This window comes from Papaver somniferum, unplaced genomic scaffold (assembly GCF_003573695.1).
Source record: "Papaver somniferum cultivar HN1 unplaced genomic scaffold, ASM357369v1 unplaced-scaffold_128, whole genome shotgun sequence".
In the NCBI taxonomy this organism is placed as follows: Eukaryota; Viridiplantae; Streptophyta; class Magnoliopsida; order Ranunculales; family Papaveraceae; genus Papaver; species Papaver somniferum.
In genome coordinates, this window is record NW_020621936.1 from 3,303,702 (window position 1) to 3,325,985 (window position 22,284).

General features: G+C 37.1%; 3 protein-coding genes across 6 annotated transcripts; 2 read left to right on the forward strand and 1 right to left on the reverse strand.

The window, feature by feature from the left end:
* Positions 1-10,754: 10,754 nt before the first annotated feature.
* Positions 10,755-19,065, forward strand: LOC113331830 (probable beta-D-xylosidase 7). The gene is made up of 6 exons (XM_026578471.1): positions 10,755-11,241; positions 11,322-11,624; positions 15,480-15,649; positions 15,730-15,827; positions 16,890-17,657; positions 18,402-19,065. The coding sequence occupies exons 1-6, from the start codon at positions 10,840-10,842 to the stop codon at positions 18,983-18,985; spliced, it is 2,325 nt and encodes a 774-aa protein (XP_026434256.1). The 5' UTR covers positions 10,755-10,839; the 3' UTR covers positions 18,986-19,065.
* LOC113331831 (vacuolar protein sorting-associated protein 32 homolog 1-like) lies at positions 12,217-14,692 on the forward strand. Of its 4 annotated transcripts, XM_026578475.1 has the most exons (5): positions 12,217-12,320; positions 13,366-13,417; positions 13,515-13,623; positions 13,688-13,883; positions 14,413-14,692. In XM_026578475.1, the coding sequence occupies exons 2-4, from the start codon at positions 13,395-13,397 to the stop codon at positions 13,877-13,879; spliced, it is 324 nt and encodes a 107-aa protein (XP_026434260.1). In that variant the 5' UTR covers positions 12,217-12,320; positions 13,366-13,394; the 3' UTR covers positions 13,880-13,883; positions 14,413-14,692. The 4 variants fall into 4 exon arrangements, with proteins under 4 accessions (XP_026434260.1, XP_026434258.1, XP_026434257.1 ...); XM_026578473.1 differs by lacking the exon at positions 12,217-12,320 and having other exon boundaries at positions 12,602-13,417; positions 14,404-14,692; XM_026578472.1 differs by lacking the exon at positions 12,217-12,320 and having other exon boundaries at positions 12,602-13,417.
* Positions 19,066-19,713: 648 nt separating the features above from the next.
* Positions 19,714-21,210, reverse strand: LOC113332119 (pentatricopeptide repeat-containing protein At1g08070, chloroplastic-like). Its single transcript, XM_026578795.1, has one exon. The coding sequence runs from the start codon at positions 21,208-21,210 to the stop codon at positions 19,714-19,716; it is 1,497 nt and encodes a 498-aa protein (XP_026434580.1).
* Between the last annotated feature and the right edge of the window lie 1,074 nt (positions 21,211-22,284).

Below are 22,284 nucleotides of genomic sequence, written 5' to 3' on the forward strand. Positions count from 1 at the left end.
CTATAATACTCCATTACAGCTACAGAGCTACTTGACAATACTCGTTAAGAGTTACATTTGAGTATTCTCATAAGTTGTTATCACTACGGGTCTTCAACAACAAAGGTGTTGAATGAATAACCATAGAACATTTTGAAGTACGAAGAATTCGAGACGATGTTGAAGAACTAAGGAAATCAAGCATAGTTGATTTTGAGCCGAAAGATTATCTTAATTTTGAGTCTATATTATTGAATAGTTTTGTCACTAAAATTGACAAAGGGGGATATTGTTAGAGCACCCCTCGGTTGAAATTGGTAGGTGAATATCAGGCATCCCATCGAAGACCGAAGAAACGACGAAGACATTTGGAGAGCTTCTTTAACAAGTTATGTGAAGACTAAACCATTCTATTTACCCACAAACTTTACCAATTTATATATTTGAGACTATGTTGTATGACTTCTAGTATTTTTATTGCAAAGAAATTTTTTTGATTCAATCTAGTCTTGTTAAACATCTCGAAATATGATTCAAGCAATGGATGTTCATTGGTTCTTTTGAAACTTAGTTTGAAACAATTTATTGTTCAAGAACTAATATTTTGGATCATTTGAAAATTTCTTAAGCAATGATTTTATCATTTGGGAAGTTTTAAATTAAAGAGAAAAATTCAGAACTTCTGTAATTTATGCTCAGGTTAGGTTGGCAAATCATCTCGCAAACCCTAGATCTCTGAGTTTCTGGAATATAGGATGGTTGGCGAACCAGTTCGCAACCTTAAGTTCACAATGGGAAAGTTCACCAACCCGGTTCACTAACCGTGGTGATCTGAGTTGATGAAAGGCTCAATGGTTGGCGAACCCAGTTCACGAACCGTATCTCCCAGAGTTTACGAGTTTTTAACGGTTGGCTAACCCAGTTTACGAACCGTAACTCCCGGACTCACGGACCCTTTAACCAACGGTCCCGGTGTAGATTTTTAAAAAAAATAAAAATATGTTTAGCATTGCTGACTCTCATAAACACCTCTAAGATATCTTTGATCCCTGTTCACCAGGTTCTACCAATAGTAGAATGGCAGCTAAAACACTTTGTGTATGTGCATCAAGATTAATTCTTAAGTGTTTAAATGCACACGATATTGCTTAATAGTTTCTAAAGGCATACTTTCCAAAGAACTATTATTATACACGGTTCACGACAAGGACCAGTGTGTATATTCTATTATGTGATTTCGGGACTAACTTCTCACATACATTACTTGAAACCCTAATTAGAGTTTTATCTAAACAGAGAAAGTGTTTGCTTAGATCTCAAGTTATCTTAGCTTGAATTTTTTTTTTTTAAAAACCCAGTCTTCAACATTTATAAATAAAGATGCTCTTTGAACTACGAAATTCAATCCCTAACGCTTTGTGTCCTAGTTGATTGTTAGAGTCGTCCTCTATTGACCTAGGTGTCCTCTGAGAAACATAATTAATTCTATGACTTAAATTCTTCACTTGAGGATTCGTGAAGCCAAATCAAACTATATTTACCTTGATATTTCATGTATCCTGATTTTGCTTTTCTGTTATCAAGGTTCTCGTAATATCTTTCAGGTAAGATAAATAGAAATGACAAAGTTCTCTTTGCCTCAGACTTTGTGATTACTCAATATAGATATCTAAAAACTATTCTTAATTGATTAGTTCAAGATTGTTCTTGATAGGTAGTTAAGAATTCAGAATTCTCATCTAACTAAGTGTAAGTGTTCCGGATTTCTGAAGCTTGCAAGATTTATCTAAAAAAAAAAAGATTTCCAAGCCTTGATCTTTGATCAAAAAGGAAATAAAATAGGCTTATCTGCTAGAGGAATATTAGTATCAAAAGTCTTCACTTAGGTTGAAGCAACCCTTAGGATGTAAAGGACGCCAGCTAAGGGAATCAATTGCGTAGAGCCTTGCGAGGTTCAAGAGACGTAAGGAGCATGATTGTGAAAAAATCACTTGGAGGGTGTGTTTGGTCTCAACTGCATTTCGGTTCGAAGTTGATAATAGGCTAGTGTCTGTAGCGGCTTAATAAAGTTTGATGTTTAAATATGGGCGAGGTCCCATGGTTATTCCGTTATTGTTGTTTTCTCGTTAGAAAAACTTCTGGTTCCTTGTGTTTTTCCTTTTCCACATTATATTGTTTATCTTTATAATATGATTTACACAAGTACTACGTCTTCAATTCTAGTAGATATATACGTTTATATAATTAAGATCGTTTACGAGGCTCATTTCTTATAGAATTTGTATCTTAAAAGATAAACAACAAGTTTCATACTTGCCAGAACTCGATCAGAATATTTGGATACCACTAGATTGATCTTGGATATTGATTTTAAGATCGTCCAAGTACTCTTCTTAACAATCAGGCCCACAGACTCCTTTGTCTAAAACTTTCTGATTGAGAAGAGATAAAGATATAAACTCTATATGCATATTATCAAGGATCATATATCAATTAATACATCAATTATCTAGAGGTACTACATCGAACTCATCATCATCATCGTCACCACTAGGTTGGTTGTTATTAAATCCATCTTGTTGTTCAATCTGTGCTTGAATCCTGTCAAATTCGATTTGACACAGATGTTTTTGCTGGGGGTTCATAATTGAAGTGTCAGCTTGAAGAATGTTATGCTTTTCATAGTAATTCACAATTTTTTCTTGACAAAGGCGATTTTTCTTACTCTCCATGTTTTGAAATTTCCTATCAACCGCTCTTTGCTTCTCGCCGGTCTTCTGATGTTCTATGAACTTCGCCATGTTAAATCCATCGGAGCTTCCACCTTCTTGAGCTGATTTTCTAGCAAGTCTTGCTCTGTTTCTTCCTAGAAGTTTTTTATTAGCATCATCATTATTGAGAACTGAGTTTACATTTGAGTTTCCTGGGGTATTTGGTGAAGAATTTGATGGACCTGCTGAAAATAATGAAGAATTTGGTGTTGAGAGAGAAGAATTGTATGGTGACCTTTCAGGTACTTGTTGATTAGCTGCTAACAACTTTCGAAAGTGAAATTTTTGTCATTTTTTCGCTGCCATTCTGTACGAACCTGTCTTTCAACATCATCATCCATAAGACTACTCTCCATACCTCTCTTGGCTTGCATTATCAATGCAACATAAGAGGCGACTTTCATATTGATTACAATGAAGCGTTTTGACAACGCTTTTGCATCATCACGACTATTGATGTTCATGGTTTGTCCTTCATATTTATGAAATATGTTATCCCACATGGTGTTACTGGTGTGAAAATGGGAAGCACACAAAACACTTGCAAGTATACAAGGTCAAGATTTGTAATAAAAGGGTGAGTAGGGGTTTGTCCACAGGGAGAGGAGCATATAAGAAGTTTTCCTAGGCTAATAAGAGTGGCAATGCACTAAGGCAGTGAGCAAAACATGTAAATGATATGAACCAAGGCTTGGAAAGTAAAGCAGCAAAGAAACAGCTAAGAGGAGCAGCAAATAACCAAGGCTTGGCAGCCAAGGGCAGGGTGAGGATTATGCACTGACTTCAGTGCACAAAAGCTACAAGGTGCAAGAAAATGAAAGGCAAGAAAAGTAACTGAAATACAAGCACACAGGACTGAAAATATAAGAGACTGAAAGGGAATTGGTGGGTAAGCCAAGGCTTATGATCCACCTTGTGTCCTAATCAAGTGACATGTTTCTAGGTTATGTTCATTCCTAAGCATACAACTAGAAATGAAAGAACACCAACTTGCTCACTAGTCTACCCCTAGCATTGGCTGTCTTTTGACAGTACAGCCAATCACAGGCTCTATGAGCATTGGCATCTCTCATTTGCACAATCAAAAACATACAGGGAAGAACTATCCTAGCTCATTTACACTTGACAGTGCACAAGGCTTCACTGAGCCTTGGCCTGAAGCTGATTAGCTCATGCTAACCATGTAGTGGCAACATGCATACACTAACATAGATAATTCATACATAACTAGCAATATATCAGATAATTCAACACATAAGCAACTTGCAACTGTTAACTGAGAAAAACACTGAAATTTGAAGTTCATAAAATTTTAGCAAATTCTCTACTGGCTAGTCCAGAGAGGTAAATAGTGTCTTTCACACACTCCACACAACACCCATTTATACCCAATTACCCATTTAGGGTTTTCCCCCAATTTTCCCCCAAAATCAGTAGAACTAGGGTTTGGTGAAATTGATTTACCTACTGTTGATGAGATACTCGCTCCATCTCGTCGACCCAATCTTCTCCTGCTTCTTCTCGTTCTTCTCGAGCTCCAATTGATGCTTTAATCATCATTTATATCCCCAATTTCTCACCTAGGGTTTCAGGCAGAGAGATGAGAAATTGAGGTTATTAGTGATGCTAAAGAGATGGTACGTGATGGGTTTAGGTAGAATAGAGTTGGGGAGAAAATAGTGGAGTGATTTGGGGTGAGGTGGTGGTGATGGAGACGGACATGGTGGTGGTACGGGGTATGGTGGTTCTGCAGAGGGGGGTGATGGAGGAGATGGGTTCGATGGAGAAAGGGGAAGGGTGCGTTTGTTTGGGGTGTAGGTGCTCGGTCGCTAGGGTGTGAGGCGGGTCCATCAAGAGGTGATGTTTCGTGAGATGGGCCGTGGGATGTGAAGCTGGTAGGTGGATCGGATGGTTCCTCCTGAAGAGGTTGGTAGCGACCGTCAGATTTTTTGATACAACGAAGTTAACGGCTCTAGATGGGGTTAGGTGTTGTAGTGTAAGGCGGAGATATCAAACGTTGATGAATAGCAAGGGAGCGACCGTTGGATTCAACTACCATCTAATCTGAAGGCTTGGAATTTCAGCGCTGTGGTGCTTGGCAGAGACTTCAGATTTTGATGCTCTATGAAGGAGCGACCGTCGGATGCTTCTGAGAACTGATCTGGTGGCTGAGAACGGAGGCGTTTTTGTGTGTAGAAAATGAGGTTGTGCGCACCATTCTTCGCGGCTTCCTTACGTGATTTCTCCCGGCTTTTCACTGCTTTTCTGCTCTTTTCGCTCCGCGACTCATCCAATCTTTATTTACTACCTAAAAAATGCAAAATTAAGTAAGAAAAATATTTATTCTTGAAAACAATGAAAATACAGAATATGGGATAAAATGTAGAATTAATGCATAAAAGATGAGTTAAATTGCCAACAAAAAGGGATAAATATATACATTATTTGGCACTCATCAGTTACCATGTTGTTGTGTACCATCGTGGGTAAAATAAACATAATTATGACAAATGCGTTCATCTTTTGTGATGTTGTATTTTCCACCCGGACTCTGTTCCTCTTACCTTTTCCTTGATTTTTACTTTGAGATTGTGAATCCATATAACAAGAAATTAAGAAGTATAGAGAAGGTGTGATTGTTTTAGGTTTGAAGAAGATTGAGAAATTCTAGAGAGATTGAGAAAATCTTGCGAGAGTTGAAATGAGTTTGAAATTGGGTATTGATAGAGGGGGAAATTATAGCCGTTGGGTGAGGAATTGATGAGCGATGATCAGCCTAACGATCGACAGCATGACTACCGCTGGCGCTGAAATGCAACGAGCGATATTATGACCATATAGCGATGGACACCCTATCGCTCGTTAGAGATTCCCTCGTGTATGTCTAAGTGTTAAAATGACAAAATCAACTGCTTGACATGTGCACAGGAATACGCCTCAGTGTTGTATTTTTCATTTTCTGTTGGGCACTTCATTGCTCAAGATAATTATAGCTTAGTTTAGAAAAGATAGGTAGACTAATTTAGGATTAAAAAAAAACACAGAACTAGAGGTAAAACACCAAGGAGACCAAATTTGGACTACAAAAACTTTGTTCAAATGTTGGGATCCATTAAAACTCCATATTAAACAAAATTGATACAAAAACCTCAAATTTTTAAAAATTGATACAAAAACCTCAAGCAAAATTGTTTTCAGCAAATTCTATGATGAAACCAAATTTGGTTTCAACTTATTTTTACCTATTTTTTATCATAAAACCAAAAAATTTAATGATGAAACCAAATTTTGGTGGTACTGTTTCTGGTTAGTGGTGGTGTTGGTTGGTGGTGGTGCTTTTTATGGTGAAGGTAGTGCTAGTATTTGTTGGTGGATGTGGTGTTGTTGCTAGTAGTGGTAGCTAGTGGTGGCAATGATGGTTATGAAGCTGATGATGATGGGTGGTGCTGGTTGGTGGAGATCGTGGTGCTGGTATATATTGAGGGTTAAAGGACAAAATGCCCCAAAATCGACCCCCTAGGTTTGAAAATGCCCCGGACGTTAGGCAAGAAATCAAAATGCCCCATTCCGTTAGTTTTCTCTATTTTGGTCAAAACGGGGCATTTTGATTTCCTTTGACTAGTCAACTGTTAGGTGAAATGTCTTTTTTGCCCTTTATCCCAACGAAGCGTGTAAGTCTCTTTGACACATGTGCCCCAAAATCGATGACACGTGGGCATCCAAGGTCCCGACACGTGCACCTTAATCGACACCTGTTCCACCCGTGTGGTTCGTACGTGTGCACCAGATCTTATCTTCCTCCTGTCGAACCTAAACCACACAGACCAGAGATAGAGAGAGAGGCTGAGAGAGACAGGCGAGTGAGGAGAGAACCCATGAGAGATTGAGAGGGTGGAAGAAGAAGAGAAGATCTTGCTCGATTAGACGGATTGGATGCAAGGCAAGGTGTTCATGGACAGGTGAAGAACAGGTAAAATTTAACCTAACTTTTGTTTTGTATTTTGATTACGAGCAAGGGTTTTCACCATTGTTCTTCAACGTTTCAGAGAGAGATTGATAGACAGGACGACGATGAGCTTCAGGAAGACGATGTACACAGGAAGACGGTGAGAGACAGGAAGACGGTGAGAGATTGAGAGACAGGAAGACGAATTGGGTAACTTCCTTCAATTTTTTTTGGTTTTACGATTTAGGGTTTGGGTTCTGTAGGATGGGTTTTTCGATTTACGATTTTTTTTGGGGTTTTATGATTTAGGGTTTCTGTAGTAGAGGAAAATTAGGGTTTGACGAATTTGGGGATTATAATTTGGGGGTTTTCAATTTTTAGGGGATAATTGAATTTGGGGATTACTGTAAAAGCCCCATTTGTAATTTTATTAGGGAACAAAATTAAAATTGCAGAGCTATTATTACTGTATAAGCATGAGTTGTTTGAGATAAAATGGAAATTATTACTGTGATGGTGTAAAAGCATGAGCTATTTGAGCTATTATAACTGTAAAATTGATTGATTGTGTGGTGATGTTGAACTGTGTTGTAGTCAGGGTGGAGAAATTGGTTTACTGTATAAGCATGAGCTTCTTGAGCTATTATTACTCTTTTCAATATCACTATGATTGTGAACTGTGTTAACTAGAATGGAAATGGACATTAGCATAGTTGGGTGATGTTGTTGTAGTCAGGGTGGAGTTGAAGTGTTGTGACATGTTGTTTGTTTCATCTTATTGACATGCCAATTTGTTATACTAAAAAATGAACTTGATTGTTATGCTAATCCATATTTGAAGTGCATGGTTTATATGTTGATTAAATGCTTATCCATATTTGAAGCTATATATCCTTGTTCCTGCTGCTTATCCATATTTGAAGCTGAAGTTAGGTGAAATATCTTGTTTTATCAGCATTACCTATGTATTACTTATCCATATTTGAAGCTCAAATACAATGGGCTTATCAGTATTTGAAGCTCAAATACAATGGGCTTATCAGCATTTTGTATGCATTGCAGTTCTCACTTACAATGGGCTTAACCAAAAAAAAATGGGCTTAACCAAAAAACAAAAAACCAGTCTTGTATTTGATGTGTTACACTGTCATCTGCATTGCCATTTGTAATGGACTTGTAAATTTTATACAAGAGCATTGCCATTTGTATTAGATAATGTATATGCCATTTTAATTGATTTGTTTCATTATTGTTAACTGTTTCAGAATGGGGAGTGAGGATAGGAATTTCTGGTTAACAGATATAGGTGGCAGGTTTAAAGACTTGTATTTTCTTGGTTGTAAAGCTGGTACCAGTGGACATGCTTTTATGGATATGGTAAAGAGACATCTGGTGAATGCACATGGTATGAATTCTGCACTTGAAATGTTTTTATTTAATGATGAAGAAGGGAATGCATGTGATAAGTGTGAATCAGAGGAAATGTTTATTTCATTTTGGAACAAAGGTAAACCAAATAAAAATGATTTGGTAAGACTGTGGTTCACTCCAATCATTCCTACTCCTACAGTTAGAGAATGGGGTTATGTTTCTGATGTTGCCAGTGTTAGTGGGGTAAGTGGTGTGACTAATTTTACCAGTCCAGTGAGGAAGAAAACAGTTAGTAAAAAGGTTGAGGTTAGGAGGAGTCCAAGACTTAATAAAACTGCTACTATTAGTGGGGTTAGTGATAAGAGACCAACAAGACTTGATTTTGAGTATGAAGAGTAAGTGGAATTGACACAAGCATCTGTTGCAGACAACCATGATCATGAATCTCAAAGTATTCCTACACAGGAATCTGTTGCAGCCAACCATGTACAGGGGTATGAAGATGACCAGGTGATTTCTTAATTCAGCTCATTACATTGAGGAATACTTCCAATATGATAACATTACATTAACCTTTTCTGACATGAGTTTTGGTTGTGCTTTATCTTCTAAGTGTGCACTTTATCTTTAGTTGTGCACAAATTTGATCTTCAATATTATCTAATTGCTTTTGTTTCTTCATAAAGATTGCATCAGAAACCCATTGGAAATCTTCACATTCTAGGCATTTTAGGTAGCCAATACCATAATTCCATGATGTTTGAGCTATGTTTAAAATCGTCACCTTTGTTGAATTGCATTTGGGGTTGATACATCTAGTCTGTGACCAAGGACAATCAGAAAATTTGTGATCACCAACACAAACTTTACAACCTCCATTGTACTGAGGTGCAATGGATTTAATTGTATCATCAAACCATTCGAAGTATGAACACATGGGATTAGAGCAAGAGAAGAATTTCTTCCCTGAATTAGCACCATCTTTGACCTTTAAAAGTTTACGAATACCATTACAAGGAACTAATTTACACCTTGTGTAGATCCAATGACAATCAATTGATTGATGATTTCTTTCGTTGCACATCTCACATTCCTGGCTTGATGTAGCAGCCATTATGAAGAAAAAAAATTTTTTTACTGATTTTTGGTTGGATCATCTTCACAATTTATAAGTCAGGGGAGACAAAAAAAAATGACCGTTATTACAACGTTCGGAATCTCACAACGGTCGGAAAATCTAGTCGTTGATTAGCTAGGATGTTCCACGTGTCGCGATCCTAGCTAATAGGACACCATGGTCATTTAAAAAAAATCGGTAAATGTAAAACCCAAAATCTCTCGCCGTCCATTTTTGTAATCGACACGTGTCGCAATCTCAGTAAATGACGAAAATACGACCCTAGATTTTCATCTTGGTGGACAGAAGGGTATAAATGTCAATCGATTTCCACGTGCGGGCCACATGCTTACGCATTTGACCACTTAACGCTCTGAAACGGAAAATATAACAGAATGGGGCATTTTGATACGATTTTGGGGCATTTTGATTTCTTGCCTAACGTCCGGGGCATTTTCAAACCTGGGGGTCGATTTTGGGGCATTTTGTCCTTTGGTGGATATGGTGGTGGTGGTGGCAATGATGGTGTTGCTGGATGATGATGGTAGGATGGTGGCAGTGATGCTATTTGTCATGTTACCGTTGATTAGTAATGGTGTTATTGGTTGGCGGCAGATAGTGACACCATTGAGATTATTGTGTTACTTTTGTTATTTGGGGTTTTGGTGTTACTTTTATTTTGATGAGTCTTTTTTTATAGATAGTGGCATCTTTGGGACAATAACTCACGACCCCTAAAAAGAAAATATTCCCGAAAAACTTTATCAAAATTAGATAGGAATAATTTGTCCAAAATCTAAAAAAATGTTTTTTAAATTAAAAAACCACAGTCTTTGAGGCAGAAGATGAGAGAGTTTGTCCATCGTGGGACCTTACCGACCTCCTAGTATTTTGACTATAGTATCAATTGTCCCCTGCACAAAACGGTCCATATTAAGCATAATGTATAAAGGGGATACCAGTTCTACTAAGTGTTGATATCGTTTATATAAGACAAAAAAATACCATCGATTCTGGCCGTTGGTTCGATGAAATGATATAACACTTAGTAGGACTGGTATCCCCTTTTATAAATCGTGACATTAAGAAACGGAACCGAAATACAGATATTCTGATGAAAAGAGTGACGTCGTTTGTCCCTTTGGCGCGGAACATGATTTTCAAGATCGGGCTGTATATCCTTAGTCCTTATCAACCAATAACATCAATGGGTCTGTAATAGTACACTCCCCTACTGTATTAGTATGAAAGATTACCACGGGTACCAAATTTTACGGGATTATCAAAACGACTTCCACCATTGGATTTACTGAAATGAAACTCCCGGTGGACTTCGGTGACCCTGGGCAGTCTTGTTGGTTTTTGGTACGAGACAATTCATTAAGCCACTAACATACTAACATTACGAAATCACGGACCCGGTGCATCGTCTAAAGTTAACATCCCACTTCATCGCCCTAAACAAGACATTAACTCATCAACCAAACAGTAGGTTTTGTTTAGGGAAGGATACTGCCATTTAGTAAGACATTGAAGTTATTTAATAAGACATTGAAGTTAGATTGATTACTTTTGTCTATATAATGAAAGGAGCACAGCACACTGTGTAGCTCTAACCAGTTGAGTAAAAGAGCTCTCCCAACTTCAATCAAGAAATGAACCTCTTAAGTTTTTTTCTACTCACTGTTTTCATTCACATAAATGTTCATTTCATCTCAGTCTCTTCAACTAAACCACCATTTGCTTGTGATTCATCAGACCCATCAGCAAAATCTTACACATTTTGTAAAACTATATCACCCCTTTCTGTAAGAGTTAAAGATCTAATCTCTCGTCTAACATTAGATGAAAAAATATCACAACTGGTTAATACAGCACCAGGGATTCCTAGATTAGGAATACCTAGTTATCAATGGTGGTCTGAATCGTTACATGGTGTTTCTGGTCAAGGACCTGGTATTCATTTTCAAGGACCCATTTATTCTGCTACTAGCTTCCCTCAAGTAATATTAACTGCATCTTCTTTCGATGCACATCTCTGGTATCGTATTGGTCAGATAAATGAACTTTATATCTTATCAATTTTGCTTCAGAAAGATGAAATCTTTAATGGGTTTTCGTTACTTTGTGAAATCAGGCCATTGGAATAGAAGCCAGAGCTGTATACAATGCAGGGCAAGCAACAGGAATGACATTTTGGGCACCAAATATTAACATATTTAGAGATCCAAGATGGGGAAGAGGGCAAGAAACACCTGGTGAAGATCCAATGGTTACTAGTAAATATTCAGTTTCTTATGTTAGAGGAATTCAAGGTGATTCTTTTGAAGGTGGGAAACTTAGGGGAGGTCATCTTCAAGCTTCAGCTTGTTGTAAACATTTCACTGCCTATGATCTAGACAGTTGGAATGGAACTACTCGATATGTCTTCAATGCTCAAGTAAGTAAAATAACGAAAATCAACATTATTTTTATTTCTTCATCTTTGATGCTGTTACTTTTACAGGGTTTTGTTCCTCTCTTTCCTCTGCAACTTTACTTTTTTCTCTGTTTATTTGCTACTTTCGGTATTTTATTTTGTTTGAAAAGCTCCGATGGGGAATTTTAATGGCTTTAAAATAATCAATCAAAATTTGGTTAGCAAATAGCAATGCTCCAGCTCTACACATTATCTTCTCCTATCTCAGCCAGTCAGGGTTTTGGGTTTATGTTTCGGATTTGTTAATCAAGGTACAAAATATCGGTTTCGGACAATGTTTTGGTTGTCCCAAAACCGAGAGTATACTTATTTCAATCTATGAATTACCAATAGGTACTATTATGGTAGTCTTAGTTAGTAGCAGGTCCACCCACTAAAGCCCAGTAACCAGAGGTCCATAATAAAAAGAAAAAGAGGAAATTGGACCAAAATTTTTATCCCCCGGTCCGGTACACGTGCGGGATGTCATAATCCACTTTTAAAAATACCCAAACTACCCATTCCCTGATAATACATATATATCTCTTAAAAAAAATCACCATTTTTTACAGATCTGAGTTCCGCTCTCCTCCTCTCTTTCTTCATCTTCTCAAATTTTGCTTCTGCTTTTGGATTACGAGCTAGAGTTTTTATGAAGATCTCTTTGAAGATTTACAGGTATGTTATGTAATATCTCTTTCTGCTGTTGTTTTTTTTTTTTCAACTGAATCTGTGAAGATCGGATCGTTTTGATTACGTTTTCACTTTCTTGTTTCGTTTTGTGTTTGTTTTTTGCATTTATTTTTGTTTTGGTTTGTTTTTTATGAATCTTGATCGTAATTATTCAATTTTTTGGCTAGATTATGATGTTTTTAACATATTTAAACTTTCGATTTGATTATCTTGTTGTTTTTGCTTCTTCATTTTATTAAAATCGTGCTTGTTTGTTGTTTCAGGGGTATTATCCAACAGTACATATGTTGAATACTGATACAAATTGCTTTTGATTCTGTTTTGTTCTTAGTTTTATCACTTGTTGTTGTTTGATTCATAAGTACATATCTTCGATACTGAAATAAGACGCTCTCGATTATGTTATTTTGATAGATTCTTTACATACAATTGTTTTTAGTTTATGAATCAGCAGTACATATGTGGAATACTGATACAAACTGTTTTTTTTTGGTTGATCCATTAGTACGTATGTGTAGTACTGAATATGTGCTTTAGTTCGTCTATATTCATGGATTCGTCACTTTTTCTTTACATGCAGTTGATTTTTTAGTTCATGAATAGCAGTACGTATATGGCGTACTGATAGAAAGTTCATTTGATTTTGTTTTATTCAAAGTTTTGCCACTGTTTTGGGTTCGATCCATGAGTACATATGTGTAATACTGAAACATGTGCTTTGACTCGGTTATATTCAAGGATTCATCATTTCTTCTTTACATGCGGTTGATTTTTTAGTTCATGAATACGCAGTTCGTATATGGTGTACTGATAGAAACCTCTTTTGATTTTGTTTTATTCATAGTTTTGCCATTGTTTTTGGGTTCGATCTATGAGTACGTATTTGTAATACTGAAATATGTGCATTGATTATGTTATATTCATGAATACATCAATTCTTATTTACATGCAGTTGATTTTTAATTCATGAATACACAGTACGTATATGGTGTACTGATAGAAACTTTTTTTTTAATTCATGAATACGCAGTTGATGCATTGAGGACTGGAGCAGCTGCTATGAAAGCTATGCAGAAAGCAACGTAAGTGGCAGCCTAGTTGTCTTCTCTTCCACTTTGTCCTGGGTAATTAATGTTTAATTCCTTGTAATATTAAAGCGAAATGTCATCTTATTTACAGTAATATTGACGATGTCGACAAGACAATGGATGAGATCAATGAGCAAACACAAAACATGAAAGAAATTCAAAACGCACTGGCAAATCCTATTGGATATGACTTTGATGAGGTAACGTGATATCCCAATAACCTATTTATAGCTTTTAAGAGTCGAAACATCTTATTTGCTGCAGGATGAATTGGAGGCTGAACTCGAGGAACTAGAAGAATTAGAGTTGGAGGAGCAAATTCTTGATACAGAAACAACTTACCATGTACCTCCAGTCCATGTCCCACAAGTAAATCAACCAAATCGTCGTCCTTTTAACAAGAACTCCAAGGAAGAAGACGAGTTCGCCACATTAGAGAAAGAGATGGCAATCTAAACAGGTAGTGGTCTCTAATGTTTCTTTTGCATTTTATGAAAGAATAAAATAAAAATTGTTCGTTGGGGTCCCAGTAAAATAGTGAACTGGGTTGATGTTAATTGTCACTCAATATTTTTATGAACGTTATGATTAATAAAATAAACTGGTTTCTCATTGTCATCACAACCTTTCCCCTTAGAACCCATCTCTGTTGTGGCCTTCACCACACCTTTATCTCAATATAAACTTTGGTGCTATGATAGTTTGATACCAAAAGATTAAGATTAAGAATAAGGACACCTTTTTATACAGACAGCAGGAACAAGTTATGGCAACTGATAATCAATAATTTAGGTGTATTGAAGAATATATTTCAAGAAGTTCGGTTTTATTATCCTAACTGGGATTGAACAAATTCTAATTTTTAATTTAAGAAACGGTTGTCATATATTGGTTAGCAAGGAACTCCTGGATTTTGCTTTGATTGCTTTCAGTAATGCCCTTTATTTGTATTACACCTCCTAACCAATTGTTTTGGTTAGTGTTTGCAGATCAATTGCATTTTACTTTTGATGAATTCTCGTTGCTTGACCAGCTCTACTCCATTTACAGGTTTATGTTTCTGCGGTGTGCAGCAAAATTTGCTGGTTAGAAAATATTTGTATAGGTGGGTTATAATATCCAAAAAAGAAGACAGACTTTCTCCCGTTTCAAACATGTAATCTAATTTCTCATCTTGTTTCTCAATTTTTTCTGTGATTACCGATTGCAAGTATAAGTTTCATATCATCAATTGAATAACGAAAGTACATAATAGCTTATTTGCCACCATTTTTCAACTGCAACTGCATTGTTTATTTGTTTTGCCAGTACCACATTTAGTGGTGTCTTGAAAATATGATGTAATAGTTTTTCTGTGTTTACAGTGCATATAAAGGTTTTCCTTTATTTTTCCTATGATTTAATACTGTATTAAAGAAATATTAGAGATTAATTGGCATGATCCTACAGTATATGTGATGTAAAACGTTGTCTAGTTCATTTATCATTGATTCTAACAAACATGTACTTTTCCTGTAAGCAGTGCAGCAAATACATACTCGAATTCATAAGCAGCAGATATATACTCGAATTTGTAAGCAATTTAGCGGATACGTGTTCTATTTGTAAGCAAAGCGACAGATATGTACTCAGATTTGTAAGTAGTGTAGCAGATATGTACTCGAATTTATAATCAGTGTAACAGATATGTACTTGATATAATGAACGTGTAAACACACACGTTTGGTAACAATGGGTATTATGATCATTTCCGTGTTTTAATTAATTTTGGACCTCTCAATAAAAAAAAAATCCGGTTGGACCCTACTATAACTAACTTTGTGAGCTTAGGACCAAACACCAAAGTTTCCTATTTCAATATTTTACAGTCACAGTGTGTTGAATTCAGGAACACTCACTAGTCACAACCACGATGTACAAATTCTTTGGTACTTGGTAATCTAACTTTGACCAACTCAATAAGAAAAGAAATCACGCTAGTTGTAAAAATTTGTCTTTGGATATCGATGGACATAAAAATTTGAAACTAATACTTGGGGTCTTTATTGTTTTGTAGGTTACATTGCAAGATTTAGCAGACACTTATCAACCACCATTCAGAAGTTGTATTACAGAAGGCAAAGCAAGCGGGATAATGTGTTCATACAATCGCGTCAATGGAGTTCCAAGCTGTGCAGATTATAACCTCTTGTCAACCACAGCCAGGGCAAAATGGAGCTTCAAAGGGTAAGAATATTTTCTGGAGTGGATTTCAGAAGGAACATTATCATGAAAGTTTACTGAGAATGTGATCTTTTTGTGATCAGGTACATCACATCTGATTGTGATGCGGTGTCCATCATCCATGATGCACAAGGATATGCCAAAATACCAGAAGACGCGGTGGGTGATGTTCTGAAGGCTGGTAATGTTGGACTTGGACCCGCTGTTGCTTTTAATTTATTATTATCTCTTTATTTGCTTGCTAGTTTTAGAAGATAAGGTAGGGACCAGCTTTATTTTATATTGCGCGTGCTTTGTATAAAGTGGATCTACTAAACTGTCCAGATCAGTTTTTCTCACATCCCACGATTCCCATCTATTGTTAGCTTGTCGTAGGTCTAGTCAATACCAGCTGACCATAGTCTTTTTCCTCGAAAAAAAATGCGACTTTATAGGGGAGCCCAGAATTGATGACTTGGGAATGCATGATCAAATGACTTGTCACCTCAGCTCAAAGACTGTTTTGAAATCACAATGTGTTGCCAAAACTTGTCGGTAGAAATTAAGATGGTGGCCTAAACTAAAACAATTGAAATGGCCTCCAGTATTAGTGAAATACTACTAATGGCGTTGTGTTTTGTAAAACAATTCGACTCCGTAAGGATCTATATGCTTGTTTTTCTTTCATCTTATATGAATATGGACTTAGGTTATTGTTTGCATCATGTTTACTGTTTAGGCTTGTGGTAGAGAGAGAACATGTATTTCATAAAGATTAAGAGTCAATAGAAAACTTAGAATTTGAGTGTTTCAGAGCTCGTGAATTGGTTCGGTGACAAATATAACACAAGAATCATACCTGGGCTTCGTTTACACCTTCTTCCATGGGATATAAGAATAGGCACGTCTAATTCTACAAGAGCTGACATCTTCTTGTGGAGTTGTTGAGCTATTATACTCATTCGAATTCATTATTATTCTTACAAAAAATCAGCCTTTTGAAAATTAGTGCGGGAGCAATGCCATGGATCATCTAGTGACTGGATGATGCAATGGCCATTTGTTTTACGGGAGAATGATCTGCATAATAAGTAGATTATCCGTACCTGAAATCACCTCTTGATTCTGTTTTGTGAGCTCCACAATGCTCAGCGATATGTACCTATATTTCCCCTATGACTTAGGGTATGACGTAGATATCATGAATCTTTTGCAGCTCTTCATTTTCCTTACCTGTTTTAATTTTTGGATGAACTTTTGGCAGGTATGGATGTTAACTGTGGTTCATACTTGCAAGAGCACACGAAATCAGCAGTGCAGCAGAAAAATGTTTCAGAAACTGACATAAACAGAGCTCTCTCTAACCTCTTTACAACTAGAATGAGATTAGGACTCCTCAACGGCAACCCAACTCAACAGCCTTTCGGGAAATTTGGTCCGAACGATGTCTGCTCGAAAGCACATCAAGGTCTTGCTCTTGAGGCTGCCCTTGACGGCATTGTCCTTTTAACAAACAAAGCCAAACTACTCCCATTGTCAAAATCTAAAACCAAAACCATTGCTGTCATTGGTCCAAACGCCAATGTTGCCAAAACACTTCAAGGGAACTATTTCGGACCTCCATGTAAAACCATTACACCTTTTGAAGCATTGAAGGGTTATGTTAGGGATACATTTTATCACCCGGGTTGTGGTTCAGTTGCATGTAATTCTTCGGTTTCAATAGACCAAGCAGTGAAATTGGCAAAATCTGTTGACAATGTCATTATGGTTATGGGTTTGGATCAAACAGAGGAACAGGAAGAACTTGATCGAATTGATCTCTTACTTCCTGGGCAGCAAAGAGCTCTTATTACAAGTGTTGCAAAAGCTGCAAAGAGACCGATAGTTTTGGTGATTCTCAGTGGAGGTCCTGTTGATATTGCTTTTGCTAAACGTGATCGAAAGATAGGAAGCATTATATGGGCTGGTTATCCTGGTGAAGCAGGTGGAGCTGCATTGGCCCAAATTGTCTTTGGCGACCACAATCCAGGTAAACTTTTCATTTCACAACTGATCCTCATCATCATTTATTACATACAAGTGGAGCTTCTTTTGAGTGCCTAGGTTAGGGTTTACGTATACTTCCCATCTGTTGACAAAGTTCTGTCGCATGTACCTTAGTTGTATCATCCGTCTAAACTGCTACGCCCCAAACCGACAGTATATTGGATCTGCAAAGCAGTTGCGACTATATTTATTAAAGATAAAAGTTTTCTAGAAACCCATTTTAGGGTCGAGAGGATTATGAAATGTTTGGAGAGGGTGTTCACTATTCCCTATGCATCTAGAAAATAATTGTTAATAAAGATAAAAAAATAATTGTTAATAAAAGTTTTCTGGAAACTCATCTTGGTCGTAAAAGAAAAAAATTACAACCAAAATGAGTTTCAAGGAAACTTTTATCTTTATTAATATGATTTATGCAAAGGGATGACGAGTCTAAGAAGCTGTATTGCACATTTACTAATGTCCTTCAGTCTGTATACTCAAACCTATGAGTTTTGAAGACCTTTAGCTTTGATACTATGTCGAATTTATAATAACTTGTATACTCAGCACTTGTCCCATTTGAACGATACAAACTTGTAACAGCCCAACTTTAGGAACTTCTAGCTTCAAATACCATCTCGTCAATTAGTCTCTTACCAGGAATAGAACCAACCCCTTAAGAGATATACTAATCAATGTAATATGCTTTGAGGCTATAATTTGACCTAGTTATTATTATTTGCAGGGGGGAGATTACCCATAACTTGGTACCCACAGGAGTTCACCAAAACTCCAATGACAGATATGAGAATGCGAGCAAATCCTGCGACTGGGTATCCAGGACGTACTTACATATTCTACAAGGGTAGAAAAGTGTTCAAGTTTGGTCATGGTCTCAGCTACTCAAAATACAGGTACAAATTTGCAAAAGTTGATCAGAACCAGATCTCTCTGACTCAATTTAGCAACATTCAAGCACTCGTGAACAAAGTGCCATATCTTTCTGTCTCTGATGTTGGAACTGAATACTGTGAGAAGCTTAAATTTTCGGCAACTGTTGGAGTTGAAAATTCAGGAGAAATGTCCGGAAAGCATCCTGTTTTGCTTTTCATAAGACAATCCGAGACCCGACATGGAAGTCCAGTGAAGCAGCTGATAGGGTTCCAAAGCGTGAAACTGGCTGCAGGAGAAAAAGCTGATCTAGAATTCACTTTAAGCCCCTGCGAACACCTTAGTAGAGCAAATAATGATGGTTTAATGGTGATGGAAGAAGGTTCTCATTTCCTGGTTGTTGGAGACCAGGAGTACCCAATTTCAATATTGATGTAACTCATAGTGAGAAGAATTTACTATCAAAATTTTAGGCAGCTCTGAGCATCAGATAGTCATTTTTTTTTGCAAGAATGTACTGTGATATTATTGAAATTCAATTAAATCAAAATAATATACTACAGTAGTATGTAAGTAAATTTGAATTCAACTTTGTTTCTTCTTGATATTATGGTTTCATAGCTCCCATTCCACTGCATAGGAACAGGCTGCCCAACACGGTAAAATTGTAATCCCTAACACCATACTTCTTGATATTTGTTTGAATTCATGTTAAGCCCTTGTGAACACCTCAGTAAATCTGATAAAGATGGTTTAAGTGGAAGACCAGAAGTACCAGACTTCAGCTGTGATTCAAATCATGCGAGGAAGTAGTAACATTGACTTGGAAGTCCTTTCGCAACTTGCCATATATTTTTGTAGTTTTTATATATGCCATAACCCATTCAGATCATTTAAATGGTTACTGCATTCCCAACACCATAACTAATCAATTGACCACACCATGTACGTGAAGACACTCGTAACCGCTGTTTTGTAACACTTGCTTAACATATAATGCACAGGTTCTTTCCACTGCCTCTCTTGCTTCTCTGTGGTCTTTAGGAGAAAGCAGTTCAATTTATACCTCTTGCAGTCAATTAAAAACATGCCATGACCTCTGCACTAGATTAAGCAAGAACCCACTTTTGTTCCTGAAGTGCATAACTACTGCAAGCATTATCTGTTTAGACAAAACTTAACCCTGGTACCTTCCTCAGCACAACTTCCCCCATCTTCCTTCTTATCGTCTCCACATCTTCCCACCGTCCATTAGAAGCATAAATATTGGACAAGAGAATATAATCTGCAGACTGATCAGACTCTAGCTTGAACAAATTTTCAATCGCAGCCTCAGCCAATTTGACGTTAGAATGCACTCTACAAGCACTTAAGAGTGCCCTCCAAATAATTGGATTTGGTTGGCTCTTCATAGAGCGGATGATTTCATATGCTTCGCTTAGACGACCTGACCTGCTAAGGAGGTCTATGATGCATCCATAATGCTCAGCCGTAGGAGAAATCTTATAGGTATTCATCGAGGACTGAAAATAATGCAGCCCTTGGTCAATTAATCCAGCATGGCTACAAGCACATAAAACACCCACAAATGTGACACCATCTGGCCTCAAACCAGTACCTAACATTTCTTCGTATAGATCAAGTGCATCTTGTGCATACCCATGAACAGCAAGACCACAAATCATGGATGTCCAGGTCATTAGATCCCGTTTAGGTGTATAATTAAAAACTTTACGTGCCTCACTGATGCACCCACATTTTGAATACATATCAACCAAGGCAGTCCCCAATATTGAATTAAACGTACTGCACTTCTCTTCTATGCATTTGTGAATCTTCTTTCCAACATTCAGATCTCCCATATGCCGGCAAGCAGTTAATGTGCTAACTAGTGTTGTTTCGTCCGGATCGAGCCCATCCATTTCCAAGTCTTGGAACAAGTCCAAGGCTTCTCTATAACACCCATTTGATACATAACCTCCTATAAGTGCATTCCAAACCCCAATATCTCTTCTTCTCAAATTATTAAAAACCTGTCTTGCTAAATCCATCTGCTCGCATTTTCCATAAAGATCTATGAATGCCGTCCAAACATTCAAATTCATCCCAAACTCAGCTATATTATCACCAACATAACCATGAAGCCATCTTCCTAGCTCGAGCTCCTTCTTTTGAGCGCATGCCAAAATCACACCAATAACAGTCACATCATCGGGTCTAATACCCTCAGTACGCATCAACTCGAACACCCTCAGTCCCTCATCAGCGAGGCCATTCTGTACATAACCCGAGATCAAAGCATTCCACGTCACAGCATTTGGTTGATACAATTCATCAAACAACTTCCTTGCATAACCCAAATTTGCACACGAAGCGTAAAAATGAATCATAGTATTAGCAACAAACAAATGAGATCCATACCCACTCTTTAGTACTAAAACATGAACAGATATCCCCGTCTGAAACGCACTCATCTTCGCACACGCTTTAAGTACAAAAGCGTATGTAAAGCTTTCAGGCTCAATAGTTTTTCTAAGCATTTTGATAAATATGTGAAGAGCTTTTTGTGGGTTTTGGCTAATCGAAAATCCTCTAATGATGGTATTCCAAGCGAACTGATTAGGATTAGAAGAATGAGTGAATATCTTCATTGGTAGATCCATGTTGTTATTATTTTTATGGAATTTAATGGCTGAGATTTCTATAAGTTTTCCCATCAAGATTTGATTGTTGCTCAGACCTGAAATTGTGATGTGCGCGTGAACTTGATTGAATTGTTTCAGAGATGAACTTTTATTTAGAAGGAGAAGAAGTTGTTGGGGAGTAGAATTGTTGTAAGAGTAATTAGGGTTTGTTAATGTTCTGAGAAAGGAAGATTGGACGAAAGGGTTTAAAGATTTGAGTTTCATGTAATTTAGAGTTAAAAATTGCATTTGGAGAAAAATAGGTGTTTGTCTTTCGCGGGGAAATTAAAATCTTATCAGGTTGACCAAGTCGGTCTTTTTTCGACGTGATATACATCGTTAGCGCATTCGTCATGTTTAGCAACTCTGTATCAAGGTCATCATCGATGTCGTCACTGGCATCGATCTCAAAATTGTCACTACCATCAATATCATCATTGGTCAAAATAACATCAAAAGTCGATCTTGTATTAGTTTAGATTTTTGTTAAAGGGAAAGCTGAAATGTTTATGGGGAAAGCTGACTTCCGGTCAAATAAAGTTGATTATAGATAAATAGGGCGGAAACAAACAAGCTTAAGAAAGACCTCGATTATCTTCCATCTTGTTACTTAGAAACAAAATTTTTAATTCTCCTTCGATTAACTTTAGGTCATTCCCGATTGGAACGATTTATCTTCCATGATAAACGTTGTAGCTTTATATATGTGTTTGTGGGTGAAAACCGTTTCTGCTGATTTCGGTAATTTCGTGTGAGTGCAAGTGACAAACAAATCTAAACCCAAAACAATATACTGCACGGGAGTACTTTTGATTCGAGAGATCAATCTGTACAATCCTGGCCTAAACCAAGAAATGGTCGTTCAAGGCTTGCTTCGATCACAAAGTGAAGGAGAAGGGTTGGTCTTAGGGAGGGAAGTGAAGAAAGTGTTGAGGCCAGAATAGTTGATTCTGGAAGTGTGGGTGTTTTGCGACTTGTATCAGAAAATTGAACTGGTGAGCTGAATGGAAAACTACCAGGTGATTTCTGGACGTGGTATTGTACTCCTGACCA

Coding starts and splice junctions, on each gene's coding strand:
- LOC113331830 (XM_026578471.1), top strand. CDS start 10,840: ATGAACCTCTTAAGTTTTTTTCTACTCACTGTTTTCATTCACATAAAT. Junction 11,625..15,479: donor GATATGTCTTCAATGCTCAA/GTAAGTAAAATA, acceptor ATTGTTTTGTAG/GTTACATTGCAAGATTTAGC. Junction 17,658..18,401: donor CTTTGGCGACCACAATCCAG/GTAAACTTTTCA, acceptor TATTATTTGCAG/GGGGGAGATTACCCATAACT.
- LOC113331831 (XM_026578473.1), top strand. CDS start 13,302: ATGAATACACAGTACGTATATGGTGTACTGATAGAAACTTTTTTTTTA. Junction 13,418..13,514: donor AAAGCTATGCAGAAAGCAAC/GTAAGTGGCAGC, acceptor TCTTATTTACAG/TAATATTGACGATGTCGACA. Junction 13,624..13,687: donor TTGGATATGACTTTGATGAG/GTAACGTGATAT, acceptor TATTTGCTGCAG/GATGAATTGGAGGCTGAACT.
- LOC113332119 (XM_026578795.1), bottom strand. CDS start 21,210: ATGGATCTACCAATGAAGATATTCACTCATTCTTCTAATCCTAATCAG.